At 44.2% G+C, this 20,384-nt stretch overlaps 1 protein-coding gene across 1 annotated transcript in view; it reads right to left on the bottom strand.

The window, feature by feature from the left end:
* Positions 1-5,503, bottom strand: part of inpp5a (inositol polyphosphate-5-phosphatase A) — a 127,830-nt gene extending 122,327 nt beyond the window's left edge. The window contains exon 1 of the mRNA XM_084020902.1: positions 5,002-5,503. Coding sequence (XP_083877028.1) covers positions 5,002-5,079 — 78 coding nt within the window. The 5' untranslated portion in view covers positions 5,080-5,503. The remainder of the gene's footprint in view (positions 1-5,001) is intronic.
* Positions 5,504-20,384: the final 14,881 nt, after the last annotated feature.

Here is a 20,384-nt window from a genome sequence, read left to right as displayed (position 1 = left end):
GCTATATTTAGAGGGATAAATATGGCGGCTCAGTGGGGTCCGGCCTGCGATAGCACAAGCTAATGAGCTGTCAGGAGGACCGGAGTGGGAAATGCTGGCATACACCTGATTCAGGTCTCCTGAAGTCCTGATCCCTGTCAGCGGGCCAGGTCCAGGAGAAGAGGACACTCAGATCACACCTCCGGGTTTGGTTTCTCTCTGAGCCGCTCCACGGCGGGAAAAGAAAGTGCTCTTGTTATTTTCTCTCTCTGTCGAGTTTATTTATGTTCAGACTGCAGGAACGCAAGCAAACCCGAGGCGTGCACGTAAACACGGGTTACCAGGACTTCTCCTCGTGGACTACGTCAAACAGGATCAGTCCCTGCGACGCCATCAGTGGAGCGTGGGACGGACACACCTGCACAGGCTTGTCTGACGGGTATCTTCATGTCAGGTACGTGGATTCTCCTGGTCGGAGTGTCGACATCCAAACGTCACATTTAGGGCTCGTTTTCCGTTAACTGGTACACGCCCCTCACACGTCCGTCCTCTTTTAAAAGAGAAACCTGCACCTGAGGCGTCACGCCACCGCAATTAGTGACATCGTCGTCAACAGGGAGGGAATAATGATGGATTTTAGAGCCAAAAAAAACACTGAAAATAAATTCCAAGGAATGGAATGAAAAAAGCCGTCCAGCTGACTGTCGTGGTAGACGTGAACGATAGAAAATACACTTTTTAAATGCATGCTTGTTCCTTGAAACGAGCCGTCAGGATCTCCGTACGGTTGTGATGTCACAACGACTCAACAAACCGATCATTTCACAGTTTTAAACTTTCTTCGTGTCAGTTGTGAGCGACATCAGCTGACAGGAAGTAAACTCGGACCCGGAGCGTTTCAGAATTCAAGTATAGTCTTGCTTTTAACCGTTAAACTTGTTTTCTTTTTTGGTAGTTTGCTTGTATTGTTCCGTTTTCTTTTGTTTCGTTTAGATTTAGTTGCTTTCGTAAAGCGTCTTTGAGCATCTCTAATAAGGTAAAACATGATGTATTATTATTATGATAATGATGATGAAGTGTGAGCGTGGAAACGAGTGTGCTTCATCATCAGGCCGGATGTTGTGCCGTGTTTTCCCTCCGAGTCTTGGGGACGAGCAGACAACAACACCTGAGCAGAAATGTCCTCGGGTCCGGAGACAACCTCCAGGTAACTTCAGCCTCACGCACACTTGTGTGGTTTTGTTGTAAATGTTTCAGCACAAGGTCAACATGCTTTTATGAGCATGTCTGTGCACACCATGGAGTCTGAACATTATCACTTTAACATTTAAAACGCTTCCAAGGATGAGATGATGGAGACATTTTAATGCTTAATTTGGTGTGAATTAATTAGAAAGCTCACTAAGCTAAGTCAAACTATTTATTAGGTTTATGTTTAATAAGCCTCAAATAATTTGAATAATTCATTTCATGCCTAACTCCCTTTATGAAGGATTTGTGCTGCATTTCTTGTACGAAAATAAAGTTCATGATCATTATTTATTATCAGCACAAAGTGAGAAACTCAAACAGTGGGAGAGAGTGTCATGTTTGCCGTCGTAATGAGATTCGAGGCCCGGAGGGCCGACGACGGAAGGCGACTCCATGATTGTCTGAACGACGTCCGAGCGAAAGACAAACAACAACTATGAGTGGCGTCGGGGAGGATTCTAATTGGCTGAGGGACGCGGCGAGGCCAAAGGGTGGAATAGCCACTTTAACACCGAGACGTCGAGTCAGTTTTAATCACCATGCACGCGAGACCACATGAGTGGATTAAACAACCAGCAGCAGTGGATTAGAGATTACTCTCCATATGAATAATGAAGGAGATCCAGACAAATAGTATTAGCAGCAGTTCATTTAACTGGAACAACGGTTTAGTAGCTGAAGCAGCCAATGAGAGTTCATGAACCCACCGTCACTATGTTTTGGGTACGATGCTTGAAATTTTATCAATCACTCGATGACGAAACCACAACTTTAACAACTATGAAAAATAATGATTCAGTTGCTGTAATTTAGGAGAGTGACAATCAATCCCCTGCTTTCTGGTCTGGTGGACTCTAAATGGACCATAATGTACTAAATGAACATCATGCTGGATTGAAGAAGACTTGAAACTAGAGATTGAGACCATAAACTCATGTTTACAATGTTTACTGAGATAATACATCAAGAGAGAAGTAGGACCATTTTCTCATAGACTTCTATACAACCAGAGAGGAGTCGCCCCCTGGTGGCCAGCAGAGAGAAGTAGGACCATTTTCTCATAGACTTCTATACAACCAGAGAGGAGTCGCCCCCTGGTGGCCAGCAGAGAGAATGCATGTTTAAGGCACTTCAGCGTTGGTTCCTACGTTAGATATCCAAGTTTATACACCCAAACCACCACAACAACATTTTTACCACAAACTCACTTTCCCACAATTCAACGACTTTCAGAAAGTAAAGGAAGAAACTAACTTTCCAGGTCTGCACTCACAAATCCTGCAAACCTGATTGGTCCAAACTCTCAGAGCCAATCCTAAAGTCATGGATGAACCCTGAACATTTGTCCACAGCCGTCTCGTCCCTCTTCCTCCTCCACCTTCAACTCAACAAGGGGCAACGAAAAAATCTGTGCATATTTTCCATTAAAGGCTTTTAATCAATACTGGCAGAGTGGCACTCCTTGTTCAAACACACCTCGGCTGCATGCTGAGGCTGATACACTGTGTTTACATTCGTAATGGCTGTAAACACAGAAGCCTGCGGACGTGAAACACGAGCCAAGGAAAGTTTCCTTCCTCCTAAAGATCAAACTCCAGGAGATGATATGGAGAACCAAAATAACCACGATTCATGACAATATTTCAACAATCATCAAGAGTGGCACTAAAACATCCTGGAATAACTGTTTTTATTAAGAAAGATTTGTATTGCGTCACATCTTTTTTTAGTTAAGAACAATCAAATAACTTAAATAAGATTATCATGAATCATGAGATCGTGGCCACAGACTTTTCTCAACATGGACATAACAGTGGGAAAAGTTTCCACAAAGACTTCATTATACTTAAATACGCATCGACACGCGGCCTCATACATGACTAGCATGCCGGCTCAGAATCCCAGAAAGTAGATCCCTTCATACGCAGCCACCACATTGGTTTGCAGCATAAATCCTTTTCCTTTATGGGATTTTCACACCTTTTTACGACAACACCTTTAGTGTAAAAGGTCCAGAGACAGAACGGGGGGGGGGGGGGGTCAGACTGGTTCCTCCTCTGAGCAGCAACAAAGGTCGTCTCAGAGGAGGAACCAGGAGAGACCAGGAGGAACCGGGAGAAACCACCTCAGTGTGAACGGGGAGAGCCGGAGCAGAAGGTGACGTTTTGAAGACACGTTATGTGGGCGACCTGCCACCAGGGGGGGGGGGGGGTCCGAAGAAGACAGGAAGCCAGTAGTGGCTGGTGCGAAGCCGCCAATGCAAGCATGAACATGTTGCATATGATGCACAGCAACTTCTCTTGAGCTTTAGGAGAATCTCAGAATCAACTCTCGGTTCACCTTGTTGTTATTAACACTTTAATACTTAAATTAAAACGTATTTATTGTGAAAGCGCCGTTATAAGGGGTTTTCTTTCAGTGATTATGGTGGGATCTCTGTGTGAAAATGCCTTGAGACGACCTTCATTCCGGCTCGGAGGCAAAGCGGCTCTGATAGCAGAGATACGCCGTTAAAGAGCATATTTGGCTCAACATCTTTTTTTCAAAAAAAGCACCAAAAGCGAATCCTTCTGAGAGGCCGGGCTATTAATAGGTTTACTCCAGCGAGGGAGACGACTCTTCGCCTCATGTTTGGGATCCTCACCCGGGTGAGAGGAGGGAGGAAGTAGGGGGGAGGGGGGAGGGGGGAGGAGGTTACTCTCTATTGACACAACACTGAAAAGTGACACAGAAGTGTTTGAACTCGAAGCGTCTAATTGTAACAGTTACACCACAGTTTAGTGTCGTTATTAGGCTCCGGGTCGGGAGTCTGACGGAAACAAGGAAACTCGACGGCAGACATAAATCCTTCATCAGGCTGCAGAGACTCCACACATCTGGCTTTCTGCATGAAGATTTCAACTATGCAGATACGTTAGCATCACTGCCGTGAACTCGAGGACCGTTCCCAAACTACAACGTGCCATCATTGCTTACGAGCAGATTCGCAATCGGATGTAAAAAGACATAAAAAAGTAAAATCGCTACTGCTTGAATCGTAGGAAACAACCAGTGTAGCTACGCTGCAGCAGCCAAAAATAAATAAACACGCAATAATAATCATCGTGAATAATAATCGTGAATATCACCACAAACGTATAGATTACGATGTGAAAAAATGTATGATCTGTGATGTAATAAGCGCAATTTTAAAAATGAATTTAAAGTGCCTTTTGACAAGTATCGCGATATCACAAGCGTCTAGATTGATATAGCAGAGACGGAAACAAGACACGTGATCTGTGACACAATAAGCGCAATTTAAGAAATGTATTTACGCGCATTTTTATCGAGATAATATTGTAAATCGCGATTTGGATTCCAGTCTTTAAGCGCATTTTTTTAAATTGACGATTATCGGGGAAAATCGTAAATATCATCACAAGCATCTAGATTGCTAAAATGGTAAAGGCTGAAAAAAATGTGTCATCTGCGAATCATTTTTAAGAATTGTATGCGCATTTTATCTGTATTTGGATCATATTGCGTGACACAGAATTTCCCTATTACACGATCTTTACATTCATAGAGGATAACAACACTCATATGCACAACGTATGACGCGTGTGCGTGGTCGCGTGAGGCCCATGGGGTGCACGCGGACTAGGTCTAGGTGTTCGGTCGTGACCAGCTGAGACGTTGCCCAACATGCAGACCCGGGTTGGCGGTAGACCGGTAACACACAGACCAACAACACACAGCAGCTGAAGGCGGACAGACGGGGAGACTCACGTCCTCGAACAGGGATCCAACGTTGGCTGTCACCAGCAGGATCCCGGTGCCTTGCGCGGCTGTCAGCTTGCCTGCCATAACGCTCTCTCCCTCCGCAGGTAGGGGGCTCGGAACAGCGGACTTTGTAGGTATGGAGCCGGGGAGGGGGGTGCTGGGTGAGGGAGGGGGGGACGAGGCTCACGAAACTGGTTACAACGCTGGGGCTTCACCGGGGCTGAGGCGGCTCGGCGGCGGCTGGAGCATATTTTTCTCAGCGGTGCATCTGCGAGGAGTTCTGCGGTGGAAGGTCCGCTGCTGTGCCGCTGCTGCTGCTGCTGCTGTTGGCGGCGGTTAGCGGCGGTTTAGCGTCTCGTGCTACTTTTCGCCGCTCAGAGGCATCGCGAAAGTTTCCGTTTTTTAAATCCACGCAGAGAGTCCGAGGAGGTTCATTCCGCCGACGGGAGAGCTGGGTTTTTACAACGCACTGTAAAAGTCTCTCTCTCTCTCTCTCTCTCTCTCTCTCTCTCTCGCGAGCAGCAGGACTCTCTCCGCCACCAGGACCGCTCGGAGGCGATAGGCTGGAATCCTTCGACGTCATCGCGCCAATGGAAACGCGCGGCTGTCTTAAAGGGCCAGTGCCACAACACAGTAAAACACAACAGAGGCTCTACGGCGTCCATTATCGGACACGACTGGGTGCTTTGCCAGATGGAAGCCAAAACACCCACCAATTAAAAAAAAAAAAAAATACATAAATAATAATAATAATGATAATAAAGTCCTGTTTCAAACATACCAAGGACTACCCACCCCTCCCCCCTCGTTAAAACAAAAGGATGCTTGTTTGTATGTACTGGCACTTACTGAAGTATTGTTGCACTTTGTATCTTGGCACTTATCTCGGTTGTAGCTACGGGTTCACTTGAGCGTGCTCAGAACTTGCTCTTGTGAAATCGTTACTGTATTGATAGCAATAAACTACCCCACTTTCTTCCAACAAATGTAAATGTAAAGGTGCTTTTATTGTCATAATACATTGTACAAGGAAATTGCGATGGTCAGATCAAGGGTTAGTCCGGAGCCACTATGGGCCAACCCGATTCCTAACACATGTTTTTTGATGATGGGAGGAAACCAGAGCACCCGGAAGAAACCCACACAAGCACGGAGAGAACATGCAAACTCAACACAGAAAGGACCTGGAACGGACCGGGGTTCGAACCCGGAACCTTATAAAGACACCTTCCTTACAGACCAGAAAACCTTCAAATCTATTTCTATGTCTCTAGTTTCAAGTCTTCTTCAATCCAGCATGATGTTCATTTAGTACATTATGGTCCATTTAGAGTCCACCAGACCAGAAAGCAGGGGATGCTTTAGGGGGCGGGGCTTACCTGCTCATTGACAGTTCGCTACCACGCTACCAATGCTAGTTAGCTACTAAGATGACTTTAACACTTAGCTGTGAAGTTGACCTTGAATTATAGAAGCTAACTTTGTTAGCAGCTTCACACCAGAATCCACATGGATCCAGATCCAGTAAGGATGCCGCTCTGCTGCTTGTGTTCATCAGATCCACCCGTCGCTCCTCCACAGTCCAAATATGGTCACTTCCTTCTATTGGTTGCAAAAATGCCAAGAAAATGCCCAACTTGAGAGTTCAAAACTGTAGTCCACAAACCAACGGGTGACGTCGCCATGACGACGCCCTCTTCTTATTTACACTCTGTGGTTTGTTAGGGGTTTTGTTTTTTTGGGGGGCGGGGTGGGGTTTACAGTCTGGCTCACTGAGTCTTTGAACAGAGCAGAGAGATTATCACCAAAACGAGAGTGCACACAGCTGTGTCTGGCATGGGGAGAGTGTGTGTGTGTGTGTGTGTGTGTGTGTGTGTGTGTGTGTGTGTGTGTGTGTGTGTGTGTTTATTTACGTGCTGTTTCAGTGTGAACACGATATGCTGCTAAATGTCTATAATCAGTCATTCAGACACACATGAAGAGGATAATGATAACATTCAAAGTGCCTGCACTATTGTGTGTGTGTGTGTGTGTGTGTGTGTGTGTGTGTGTGTGTGTGTGTGTGTGTGTGTGTGTGTGTGTGTAAAAAAAACAGATGAGAACACCCTTGAAAACAATTCAAACTCCAGATAACATCTCTCCAGCAGAATATCACCCCCGTCAGCGTGACAGTGGAACATTCTTAGATCGGACTAACGTTTATCGGGCTTGTTTCCTGGTACGATGACGGTCAGCCATGCTGGTTCGGAGCAGTGAGAGTTAATCGTTTTCCCTCTTGAGGAGGCTGAAAGAAGACAAAGCTAAAAAAAACTAAACATTAGCAGTGTTTTTTAATTGGCAGAAGAAGCCAGATGGAAATAGGATGAGGGAGACGAGCAGCCGGGTGGGATGAAGATGAAGAGTAGAACTCAGCAGCTAATCAGATCTTAATCTAATGTTTAGAGTCGAGCAACAAAGTGTGACGTAGCAGAGTGGAAGCATTAATCCATCTGCATAAAATCAAAAAACATTAACTGCATTCTAATTACACTTCAGTTTTCCATCTAATTTCCTTTCATTAAGCTCAATGTCACGTTTAACACGATGCTTTTCTGTGAATTCATTCAATTATTATTACATTTCATCGCAGCTTCAGAGAGGAAACTTTTTTATCTCTAGCTAACTATAGATTCATGATTATTGCGCAGATGTGATGGACACAAGAAAAATGCATTTGATTATTTAATTTCACGTGAATAAAATGAAGCATTTTGAGAATTTGGCAGAAGAAAATGCCCCATGATGTCTACCAATAGGGGGCAGCGTTGGACCGTTGTTCCGCGTGATTTTGATCATCGCCGCAAGACGAGGGTGGTGGTTCTTTCCTTGGACGTAGACCTCGATGGTATTAAGCTCCTGCGTATTTAAAGTTTTCTATAATAATACCTAAATCAGTTTTTTAAGCACGTTAAAAGTTTTGACTGATTTTAATGCTTGAAAGTTTGCTTGCGTAGGTTAGCTTTGGTTAGCTCGCTGTTAGCTTGTTCAACCATTACGCATGTGTTAGTAATAATAATTACTTTCTCAAACATCGTTGGTTGAATGACAATATAATCGGACCACAGATGGTCACATAACTCACATATTATATATGATAGTTGCTTTGTTTGTCTTCGTCTTATTTCATTTTTTTTTGGTTTGTTTGTTTTTCTGTAAAGCGTCTTTATGTTCAGAAAAGCGCTATACAAGTAAAATGTAATATTGTTATTATTATTATATTTACGATGTGTGTTACTCGTGGTTCCTCTAGAGGGCGCACCACAGAAATCAGACCATGAACAACGGCACTGAAGTCCTGCTTCCAGATTTTCGTGGTGAAATGTAAACAATAAAAATGAAAACACTGGAGGAGGTTGGTTTAATGTTGCATCATAGAGATGCAGGTAATTGATGACATGCTCTATTAATTTGTCTTTGAAGCCACCGTCCTCATTTCTTTGCATTTAGACCTCCGATTTCATCCAATCGGACACATCGGCACACAAACCCGACACCTAGCTCCTAGCGGCTACATGCATGGATCATCTCAACAACCGACACTCCAAAGCCGACGCAGGCTGACGTCATGCATGATTAACAAAAGTACATTTGAGCCGTGAGAATCGTAGCGTATCGATCTCCTCGTCTGACCTTCAGCCATTTCCCTAAAAAAGAAAAAACCTACATTTCTCACAAACCCGGCCGATTCCCAGGGACCGACTCTCGCCTCGTTTCTGCCGAGCCACGTTTCTTCCCGCTGATCAAACAGCTGGAAGGAGAGCGAGTGGAAATGGCCCTAAAATAACTTGGACAAATATGTGTGGAGCTCCGTGTGCACACAGATAACAAGTCAGGTAATGTGTTCCATGAGGGTCAGTAAATACTACAGCGAAGCAGAGAACCGGGCAGGATATCCCACCGGGGTGGGGGTAACGAGGAGGGGGGGGTAATGAAATCTGCTTGTGTCTGCTGCTGATAAAGAAGTTCTACGCACACTGGCCAGAAGCTCCTCCTCCCGCTGCACGCTGGGTAATGGAAAAAAAATTATGTTGGAATTCCTGACTGCGAGCAAGTATGTGCACTTTGACCCCGATCCACTGCTTAGAATCTAAAAATAGGCCAAAAACCTGGAAATAATCAGGCTTTCTCATGTGTCCGAAGGAGCATGGAATCGGCCATGTAATGATGTATTGAGACCCCCCCCCCAGCCGTGTAGACCTGATGTATGAATCCCCCCAGGGAGTCGTTTTTTGGCGGCATGGGAATTTAGCATGAGAAAAAAGGGAAGTCCATGTGAACGCACAAGGTTTTTTTATTTTTTATCTGCGAGTCAATCCGGGGACAAATGTGTCGTTGTGACATAAAGCAGAGAGCTTGTTTTAACACAACTCTAATAGGTTTAATGAGAGAATCTGATGGAGTTCATCAGCTGACAGAAACGAAGCCGTGCTGCAGGCGGAGGAAGACTGTTCATTCAACCTCTGAGTTTAAATGATGCAATCTTCATAATCTCTTTTTTTAGTGTGGAAAAGACACGTCAGAGACCTTTCTTTGTCTTAAATTATATCTTGAGGGGTATCTTGAGATATCTAATGATAAAAACAACACAATCAGCATCTTTGTCATGAGGGAATCGGCCGTTGTGGGTTTCACTGCTGTAGTTTCTTGTGTTTGGAAATGTTTAATACACCGTAACAGTTTTGTAACTTTGGAGCCGTAATAACTGATGTTTTGGCTTCTTGCAGATGGCTGGAATAAGCTCTAAACACAATATTGACATATCGCCTTTTAAGTTGATATGTAAACTCATTAGCTAGTCACACAACACTATTGCTCGTTGGGAATTTGGAGTCTTTTTAGCTCCGTTTTTGGTCTCTTTAGCTGTTAAATTCTCCTCTGAGGCATGAAGGTGAAACTGAACTCGACGCAAGCTTTAATGATGAAACCGATTCAAAGACTGACCGGGAACAAAAACACTGGCGAAGCCGGCGATGAAACAGCCCGTATAAGAAGTGGACGTCGTCATGGTGACATCACCCTTTGCTTTGTTAAGGTAAGCCCCGCCCCCTAAAGCATCCCCTGCTTTCTGGTCTGGTGGACTCTAAATGGACCATAATGTACTAAATGAGCATCATGCTGGATTGAAGAAGACTTGAAACTAGAGATTGAGAGCATAAACTCATGTTTACAATGTTTACTGAGATAATACATCAAGAGAGAAGTAGGACCATTTTCTCATAGACTTCTATACAACCAGAGAGGAGTCGCCCCCTGGTGGCCAGCAGAGAGAAGTAGGACCATTTTCTCATAGACTTCTATACAACCAGAGAGGAGTCGCCCCCTGGTGGCCAGCAGAGAGAAGTAGGACCATTTTCTCATAGACTTCTATACAACCAGAGAGGAGTCGCCCCCTGGTGGCCAGCAGAGAGAAGTAGGACCATTTTCTCATAGACTTCTATACAACCAGAGAGGAGTCGCCCCCTGGTGGCCAGCAGAGAGAATGACAGTTTAAGGCACTTCAGCTTCACTTTTTCTCGAGAATTGATAACAATTATAAATAAAATCCCTCCAAAATACAACATTAAGACAATGAGAATATGAGCAACACCACAGAAGAAGTCACACTGGGATCAAAATCTTTTGACATTTGGAGATTTCTGTGTAGATTTGCATTTTTCCGGCGATTGCATGAATATTCAAACATTAAGTTACTTTCAACAATCACAATGAGAGAAAACAACCAATCTTTTGATTACATGAGTCATGTATTCATGAAGTTAAAACTAATATTGTTAAAAAGAGGTTGATGTTTCCTGCACCACTTCTATTTTTGACAGCCTCTCTGAAGTCTTGACATTTCCCTCACCCCATGTGCTTTGACTGCAATTAATATTAATATGGCAATTTGGTGGGAAAAACATCAAGCACACGGTACTTGAGACCCCTTCCTCTCTTATATTAACTATTTAACTGGGATTTAATCACAGCAACACTTCTCTTCATCCCCATGTTGACGGTGTCTCTGGAAAATGTCTTTCTCAGCTTAAAAATCAGGATTAATTGCTATAATTTAACTTTTTTTGTTGCCTCTTCACATCGTTTGATTCGGCAAATCATGTCGCTCCCCGGCCACAGAAACCCGAGCACACAAGTGGTTTTTCAGCTGGGTCAGTTCACAACGTTAGCCTCCCCCTGCCTGGACTGCAGCCTTAAATCCCCGGCATATTTCCTCCTCCTCCTCCCCCCGTTGGCCAGAGACGATCCCACTGCGAGGAAGGCCTATTTTGGAGCTCCCACCGGGTGCTTTATAATATCGCCCCATACTCATTTATCCTCCCTTACCAATTAATTTGGAGTGTGTTATTCTACTGGGACAAAGGTCAGTTATTTTCTGAAAGAGGCCGCCCGTGGCCTAAATCATTTTTCAGTTCGAGGGGGAATAACTGCTAAAAATGTCCCTTCTTTCAGCACATCGCTCAAACTATTTTCAGAACATTTATTAATTATTATAATAATAATAATATTAATAATAATAAATGATCTTCAGACATCAAACTGAAGATAGAACATTTTAAAAGGTAATCGTGCATAAAATTATTTTTAGCTACTGGGGGCAGACTGTAAGCACAATAACTGACAAACCAGTGTGGCCATCTAGTTCACATAGACTGGTATGGTCCTTTAAAGGGGGTCGGAACTAGACTGGTATGGTCCTTTAAAAGGGATCAGAACTAGACTGGTATGGTCCTTTAAAGGGGTCAGAACTAGACTGGTATGGTCCTTTAAAGGGGGTCAGAACTAGACTGGTATGGTCCTTTAAAAGGGGTCAGAACTAGACTGGTATGGTCCTTTAAAAGGGATCAGAACTAGACTGGTATGGTCCTTTAAAGGGGTCAGAACTAGACTGGTATGGTCCTTTAAAGGGGGTCAGAACTAGACTGATATGGTCCTTTAAAAGGGGTCAGAACTAGACTGGTATGGTCCTTTAAAGGGGGTCAGAACAAGACTGGTACGGTCCTTTAAAGGGGGTCAGAACTAGACTGGTATGGTCCTTTAAAAGGGGTCAGAACTAGACTGGGATGGTCCTTTAAAGGGGTCAGAACTAGACTGGTATGGTCCTTTAAAGGGGTCAGAACTAGACTGGTATGGTCCTTTAACTCTATGAGAAACAGTTGTGTCTGTTGAATGTAAAATACAAATCACTCTCCCTTTTCTAGTCTCTTCCAACCTTCCCTTTTCTCTCTTCTTTGGTCTCCTCCAACCTTCCCTTTTCTCTCTTCTTTGGTCTCCTCCAACCTTCCCTTTTATCTCAGTTTTGGTCTCCTCCAGCCGTCTCCCTGGCTTCTGAATGCTCTAAAATGTTCTCCAGCTGGTCTCTAACTTTGCAGTGTTTCCTCCCTCGTCTTACTTTTACTAATCACCCAAACCAGTGACGATATCTTCAACCACAAAGCAGCTTTGTATTAAAGGCAGCCTTCCTCGGAAATAGTCGTGCGTCACAACGCCCTGAAGCCATTCAGCAACCGAAAACCGTGACGAGGAGGTTGCCCTCTCGCTCTCGTTGCTCCATCCATTCAAACCATAACTGGCAATCCGTCAAAGCCCACGACCCCGAGATGGAGACTCCTTGTAATGAGAGGACTGTACTAAATATAAACCGGGGAGGGGGGATTAGGCCCTTTTTTTTGTGCCGCTTGTCAAACACAAAGCTCCTGGAGGTGCTGGAAACAGGCCGTTGTGTATCTAGGAAACGGCCGCTGCCAGAGTGGGAAACAAGCGTGGCTCTGTGTGCTGCTCGCCGTTCTTATGTAAACGTCCCGTCAGAGCGCCGCTTTAATGGACGGCGGTGGCCGCCCGAGTCCAACCGGGAAACTGTTCCACCTTGTGACCAACAGATGTTTGCCTTCCAGATTAGACCCCGTCAGACCTGTTTACACATCAGCAACGTTAAAGACTGCAAACTATTTAACAGAAATGTATTGAATTTTTAATTTTTATTTAGGATAAACCCGTTGAGACGCATCATCTTGTTTTAGAGGATGTTCAAACATGACACAATCACTACAAATAACAGAGAAATGACAGATTGGAATATATTATAAAATGTTATTATAATATTATTATATTATATTATTAATATATATTATATTATTATAATAGTATTATTATAATCTGTTGTTGTTAGAATATAATATAATATAATATATTATTTATATATTAGTGTTAGTATTATATTAGTATGATTATATTATTATTATTCAGATGAAAAATAATAATAATAAAAAACAAACTAAACAACGAGAAGAAGAAAAAAGAGACAAACATATACATTATACACATTACAACCACTAGGTGGCCCAAAGGCCAAAAATAGATGAGAATATTGAGTGGATCACCAAAACAATTGGTAATAAACACTAGATATGAAACGTTGGGGGGCCAACTCTGGGTTTTGTAGTCTTTTCTGAACCGAGTGCCATGATGGTTTGTAGTCCTCGTTGCATCCATCGGGAAGGAGGGAATGCGTCCCCCCTCTATGACGTCACAGCACCCAGAGTTTATTACACAAGCAGCCGGAGTGGGAGCTGCAATGACTGGTAGTAAACCAGTATGACGCCTGCATTCTCCCTTTCCTCCAGGAGAGGGCGCTCCAGATCCAAGTCCTGAATCTGTGAAAGGAAGAATGAAGGTTTGGGATCACAAACAAAAACTAACAGAGGATACGTCACATCCTGTTGTACTGCAGAGTTAAAAGGTACTTTATTAATAACAATAATAACAATAATAACAATAACAAAACCTCAAGGTGCTTCACGTACAGCATTCAAACTAAACAATCAACACCAAAGAACCAGTTTTAAGTGTTGAAACCATAAACAAAACATTTTCAAGTCTCCAAGTTTGAAAGTCAATAAAATGAAGTCAAGTTATGACTTCACATGTCGATCATTATTTATTCACATTAAAACCTGACGTGCCAGATGTTTTTTCTGCGTCTGAACAGCTCGACTCTCGGATTAGAAACATCCAAACAAGCAGAACATCTGCAGCAAAGGCAACAAAACTCTTACAAAACTCTTCAAACTCAACACAAACCGTCGTTTGAATAAACACACAAAGCTCCAACTTCACAGACAGGAGGATGAAAAACAGCTGCTGGCTTTACATCCGTCTGTGTGCAGGACAGTAAAAAACGTGTCCAAAGGACGAACATAACACACAATAAATACAAATAAGGGGGAAAACTTCATCATTAACACTCCTCAAACAACAAAAACATTAAAAGATAATTTAAAAATGAGGTTAAATCTTGATGGTGAGTCTGGAAATCATCGACTGGAGCGTTACCAGGTTAAAGTGGACGTCGTCATGGTGATGTCACCCGTTGCTTCGTGGACTCCCGTTTTGAAGCGTTCAGTTTGGGGATTTTTTACACACTTGTATATCATCAAATAAAAGTGATGTCTTATTTATACTACCGGTATTTGAAGCTCTTCCAGCATCTCACACCAAGTCCTGAAGGTTCAGGATCCAAGGCCTGAAGGGGGGCCACTGGGACCACGAAGGCCTCACCTGAACCTGATCGTGGTGTAAAAAGCTCTGATTTCTAATGGTGGTTCTTTCACAGGTGCATTCTGGGAGCCGGTGATTGACGCAGGAGTTGTGCGTAGGAATGCCCAGCGTGGTGACACCAGTTAGCAGCCACCAGGGGGCAGTGTTGCACCTGTTTTGTTCCTATAATACTAATAAAGGACCTCTCGGTTGTCATTATGAGGCCGATCCAGTCCGAGACGTTTTGATGAGCATCATCTGACCTCGTGATCCCGACATGGAGATCATGTGATCTGAGTCTGGTGAATTCAGGTCCACAGTGACTCCTGGTCTGGCTGATGATGCCCACGTGGACCAGAAGCCCCTCATGCAGTCCAGATGAGGGACCAGGATAACGAGTGACAGCTTCACGGCAGCTGTGTGGTGAGGAGGGAGCCCCCCCCCCCACGTCTGTCCGTTCACAGAGGGAGGTGTTTGTTACTGTGTGACAGCTGTCACGCCTCCCCTCCCCCTCCCCCTCCCTCCCCCTCTCACCCCTTCCTCCAGCTCAGCTTTCCACATCATTACCTCTCACCAGAACCTGCTGTCTCTTTCCAACCTGTCAGCGAAAAGGAGAGAAATCTCTGCGTGGAAGAAGGAAATCTGGTAGCGGCGATTAAAGTGTCGACACTCCATGAGTCGGAGCTCTAAAAGAGAAAGAAAAGCACTCAGCTAAACAAAGAGCAGCGAGACAAAGAGAAGAGGCAACGCCAAAGAAATGTTAGGTCACTGGGAGGATGAAATATTAAATCCAAAACAGTTGTTTTTAGGAATAAAACGTTTGTGTATATAGAGAGGACTCAGAAAGGTTGGTCTGGCTCAGAGGAATACATGTGTTGTTAAATTCACCACTAAGCTGGTTGGTCACAGTAAGACAATCATTTATCGATATTTAATCAAGTTTTCTGTGAGGTTCAAACTGTGGCATCATCTAATACTTTTGCAGAATCTCTGAGAAATCTGCAAAAATACAAAAGCTGTGAACAAAGAACCAACACTTGAAATGGCCTTCGTTGCCTGAGCGTCCAAAGATTGGATGCAGATAAACTATATGAAAGAATAAGTCCCGCCTCCTCCATGAGACCCTAAAGACAACAAACCATAGTCCACAAACCAACGGGCGACATCACCATGACGACGTCCACTTCTCACACACAGTCTGCGGTCACAAGCAGACGTTGCTGTAGTTGTCTTGTCACACAGTTGCACAACTAAATGCCGACGCGACAAGAAGGTGGTTGATCTGTTTCTATGAAACACTTCGTAGAGAAGAAAGTGGCGGCGCTGGATGAAAGGAAGCCGACGTAACATTGCTGTGTAGGGTTGGGCTCCTTTTACTGCCATCCTGCCTACCGGAACCAGTTCAGACCGGTTCTGGTATTTACATTATTCCAATAGAAACGTAGCTGAAAACCAGCGTGGCTGAAACTGACGAGTTCGTTGTGAATAATTAATCGTGTTTTTTAAAGAAGTCAACGATAGAATAAACGTCTCCGCCCAAGGCTGTGTGACGTTTTGGTTCCCAACACACACACACATATATATAACACACTATCATACTGTTGAATAGAGGACAGACGTATGAGAATCACAGCGTGACTCACTGATTCAGTCTAGAAGGAAAATCTATAATCACATATGAAAAGAAACAAAAATCTCACGTCTCTAAGTCACATGACAGCCTTACACTCTTCACGACCTTTAGAGAAAAAAGAACGAGCAAAAGTTCATCATCCAGCAGGTTTAAGAGAACTTAAAGTTTGGATGATGAGTCACAGGTTGAACTGCTAACTCTCTCTCTCTCTCTCTCTCTCACACACACACACACACACACACACACACACACACACACACACACACACTCACACACACACACACACACACAACACACACACACACACACACACACACACACTCACTCACTCACTCACTCACTCACTCACTCACACACACACACACACACACACACACACACACACACACACACACACACACACACACACACACACAACACACACACACTCACACACACACACACACACACACACACACACACTCACATCACTCACTCACTCACTCACTCACTCACTCACTCACTCACTCACTCACTCACTCACTCACTCACTCACTCACACACACACACACACACACACACACACACACACACACACACACACACACACACACACACACACACACACACACACACACACACACACACACACACACACACACACACACACCAACCCTGAACTCATCTAGTCCATGGACTAGAAGTGGACGTCGTCATGGTGATGTCACCCACTGGGTTTTGGCAATTACACATCCACACACACACATTATAACACAACCGGCAGACCAGCACCCGTACTGGATCTGGATCCATGTGGATTCTGTGAGTAGGTTCTATAATTCAAGGTGGACTTTACAGCTAAGTGTAAAAGTCATCTTAGCCCCCCCCCCCCAGTATAATTCCACTCTGCATGAAGGAAGTCTCCATCCATTCTGTCCAAAAGGTTAAACCATTGTGATTCAGACCTGAATCAAACCTCTGATGCATGTGTGACTCAGTGTGGCTTCGCTAACACACACTGTGTGTGTGTGTGTGTGTGTGTGTGTGTGTGTGTGTGTGTGTGTGTGGTGAGAGCAGCGGCCTGTAAACCAGCGGGGGGGGGGGGGGGGGGGGGGGGGGGGGGGGCAGTCAATGGCTCGTATGAATTGTAGCATTAATTCCACAGATGATGTTTTTCAATTATAAAAGATAATTTTACACGATAAGAAAGTCTGATGTACTCACGCTAACGGCAGGTCTCTGTGTTCGGTACCAGGATGTAACCTTACTTACGCTAACGGCAGGTCTCTGTGTTCGGTACCAGGATGTAACCTTACTTACGCTAACGGCAGGTCTCTGTGTTCGGTACCAGGATGTAACCTTACTTACGCTAACGGCAGGTCTCTGTGTTCGGTACCAGGATGTAACCTTACTTACGCTAACGGCAGGTCTCTGTGTTCGGTACCAGGATGTAACCTTACTTACGCTAACGGCAGGTCTCTGTGTTCGGTACCAGGATGTAACCTTACTTACGCTAACGGCAGGTCTCTGTGTTCGGTACCAGGATGTAACCTTACTTACGCTAACGGCAGGTCTCTGTGTTCGGTACCAGGATGTAACCTTACTTGCGCTAACGGCAGGTCTCGCTCCTTCTTTCTCTTCTCATGCTACGAACTACTGAAGTTGTTCTTCTGTTTTCTGAGAAGTAGAAACATGACGAGTTTTCTGTCCATAAGTTAAATCTTCTTCTATGGTGGAAATTAGCCAACCTAGTAGCAACCATTCTATGCTACTAGCTTCCTAGCTTTAGCCGCTATCAAACCCCCAACAGTGCTATAATGCTAACAAAAACACCTTTTCTTTATCAAAGAAATCTTTACTTAAACTATCATACGTCAAAAATATCATATTGGTATTTCAGGTTGACTGGTGAAAGTAACGCTGGATGACAAAAACATTGTGAGGCCAAAGCTATAGGTAATAATATATATAATATTAACGGGAATACATCCTGCATACTTAAGTAGCTACGCTGACTGTTAAGGATTTTGGTCCCATGTGTAATATGTTTGACTATATTATATAATTTAGTCAAATGTTAAACACACTGTACAGTTTGCAGCTTCAGGGTCTGGAACAGAAAAAAGCATGTCAATGCAAAGCGACTCGTTATTCCAGTTTTTTAATGAAAGGGATCCTATGTGAAGATACTGTGCTGCTTCAGGCGCTTCCATTTCAGTCAGGAAATATCATCATCAGCCCTGCCAGGCACATATGACTCACGCTAGAACCCGTCCAATCGTTCCCATGCTTTAAACTCTGTTTAACACCTTAGAACAGAGATCTCCGACAGGGGGTCCGGGACCCCTAGAGGGTCCGCAGAGTTACTGCAGGGGTCCAGGACCCCTAGAGGGTTCACAGAGTTACTGCAGGGGTCAAAATCATTTGATATCAAACTTTTTTCTTCCAAAAATTGAAATGTCCAAGAATACAGCTGAACATAATTACAAACTAAATTAAGAAAATATAAATCTTCCTGTTTGTTTAATATTATGTTGAGAAGTTGTGATAATAAAATACTAAATTCTGAATTATTATTGTAATGTCTTAGCATTGTATCCATCCATCATTACAAAGTACTGTTATACATGAACTATAGGCTGCACTACATATTATTATTGTTTAATAAGGAACATTATATGATATGTAATAGGGGGTCCCTCCACCAGGTCTCTGTAGGTCTTGGGGGTCCCTCCACCAGGTCTCTATAGACCTTGGAGGTCCCTCCACCGGGTCTCTATAGGCCTTGAGTTCCCTCCACCAGGTCTCTATAGGCCTTGAGTTCCCTCCACCGGGTCTCTGTAGGCCTTGGGGGTCCCTCCACCAGGTCTCTATAGACCTTGGGGGTCCCTCCACCGGGTCTCTATAGGTCTGGGGGGTCCCTCCACCAGGTCTCTATAGGTCTGGGGGTCCCTCCACCAGGTCTCTATAGGTCTGGGGGTCCCTCCACCAGGTCTCTATAGGTCTGGGGGGTCCCTCCACCAGGTCTCTATAGGTCTGGGGGTCCCTCCACCAGGTCTCTATAGGCCTTGGGGGTCCCTCCACCAGGTCTCTATAGGTCTGGGGGGTCCTGGGCCTGAAAATGTTGAAGACCTCATTTCAACAATGATATAAACTGTAAAAGTTGCCTCGCCTTCAAAAGTATTTCTCATGAGATGACTTTCACCCAAAGTGAGGAAACAATCCCACAATGCACCAGAGGGAACTGAAATCAAAAAAAAAAAAAAAAAAAACTTGATCCGACGCTCTGAGACACAAAAACAGTCATTAGAGACCAAAACGATGCTCGTTATGACCAAAGAAGCCTTCGCATAGATTCTTGTTGAAGTTTCATACAAAGTGAGAGATTCCTTGATGACACATCAAGGTTTTTTTTTAAAAAAACGTCCGTATGAGGCGTTGGTATTTCCTCCCCGGCCGGAAACACGGCGAGCAATCACGAAACGCTGAGTCATCACTTGTAATTTAGTCCTGAGGTATTTTGTCATTTCTTAATGAGTGTGGGGGTTTAAAGGTGCAGATGTCGGCGTACTTTTCCAGCTGTTGAATAAGAAGCGAGGGTTTTGTTTTTTGTGGCGAGGGGCGGTGGCGTGCAGAAAGACTCGAGCTGTGGTTGTTATTCCTCCTCTGGAGCTCCAGCTGATGCAGATCTGCCATACAAGGCCAAAGAATGTGAAATATGAAGGGGAGGGAGGGCGAGGCTTCGTGTTACACCAAACAAGCTTAGGATTTATGTTTTACTTTACGTGCACGGACGTGAGCTTCGCAAAAACGGCGAGATATTGTAGAATCAACAGTTCCCAGGCCTCCGAGGTGGAAAATGCAAACTCAGCTGACTTCCAGTAATGCGAGTAAAGCTTCCTCGGCTTAAACCACAACCTGAGCATGGATCTGTTGTCTTTTCTTCCCCAGAGCCGAGCGAAGAAGCAGCGGAGGTAGATCCTCTGGTGCTTCTGTCCAAATGTGTTCTGAGGAGAGTTTTTTAATCTTCCGTGAGCTCTTTGAGGCTGCAGTCATACGGCAGGCCTCCAGGGGGAAACGCTGTTCATATCCATAATATAAAATACAAGCATTAAAGCTAGTCAGGCTGTTTTATTAGCCTCCAGTTATTTATTGAACCAAGCTATCAACCCCCCCAACACTGCTATAATGCTAACAAAAAAAAACC

Source organism: Eutrigla gurnardus (assembly GCF_963514095.1).
Source record: "Eutrigla gurnardus genome assembly, chromosome: 11".
NCBI lineage: Eukaryota > Metazoa > Chordata > Actinopteri > Perciformes > Triglidae > Eutrigla > Eutrigla gurnardus.
This window is presented reverse-complemented; position numbering and strand designations above follow the sequence as displayed.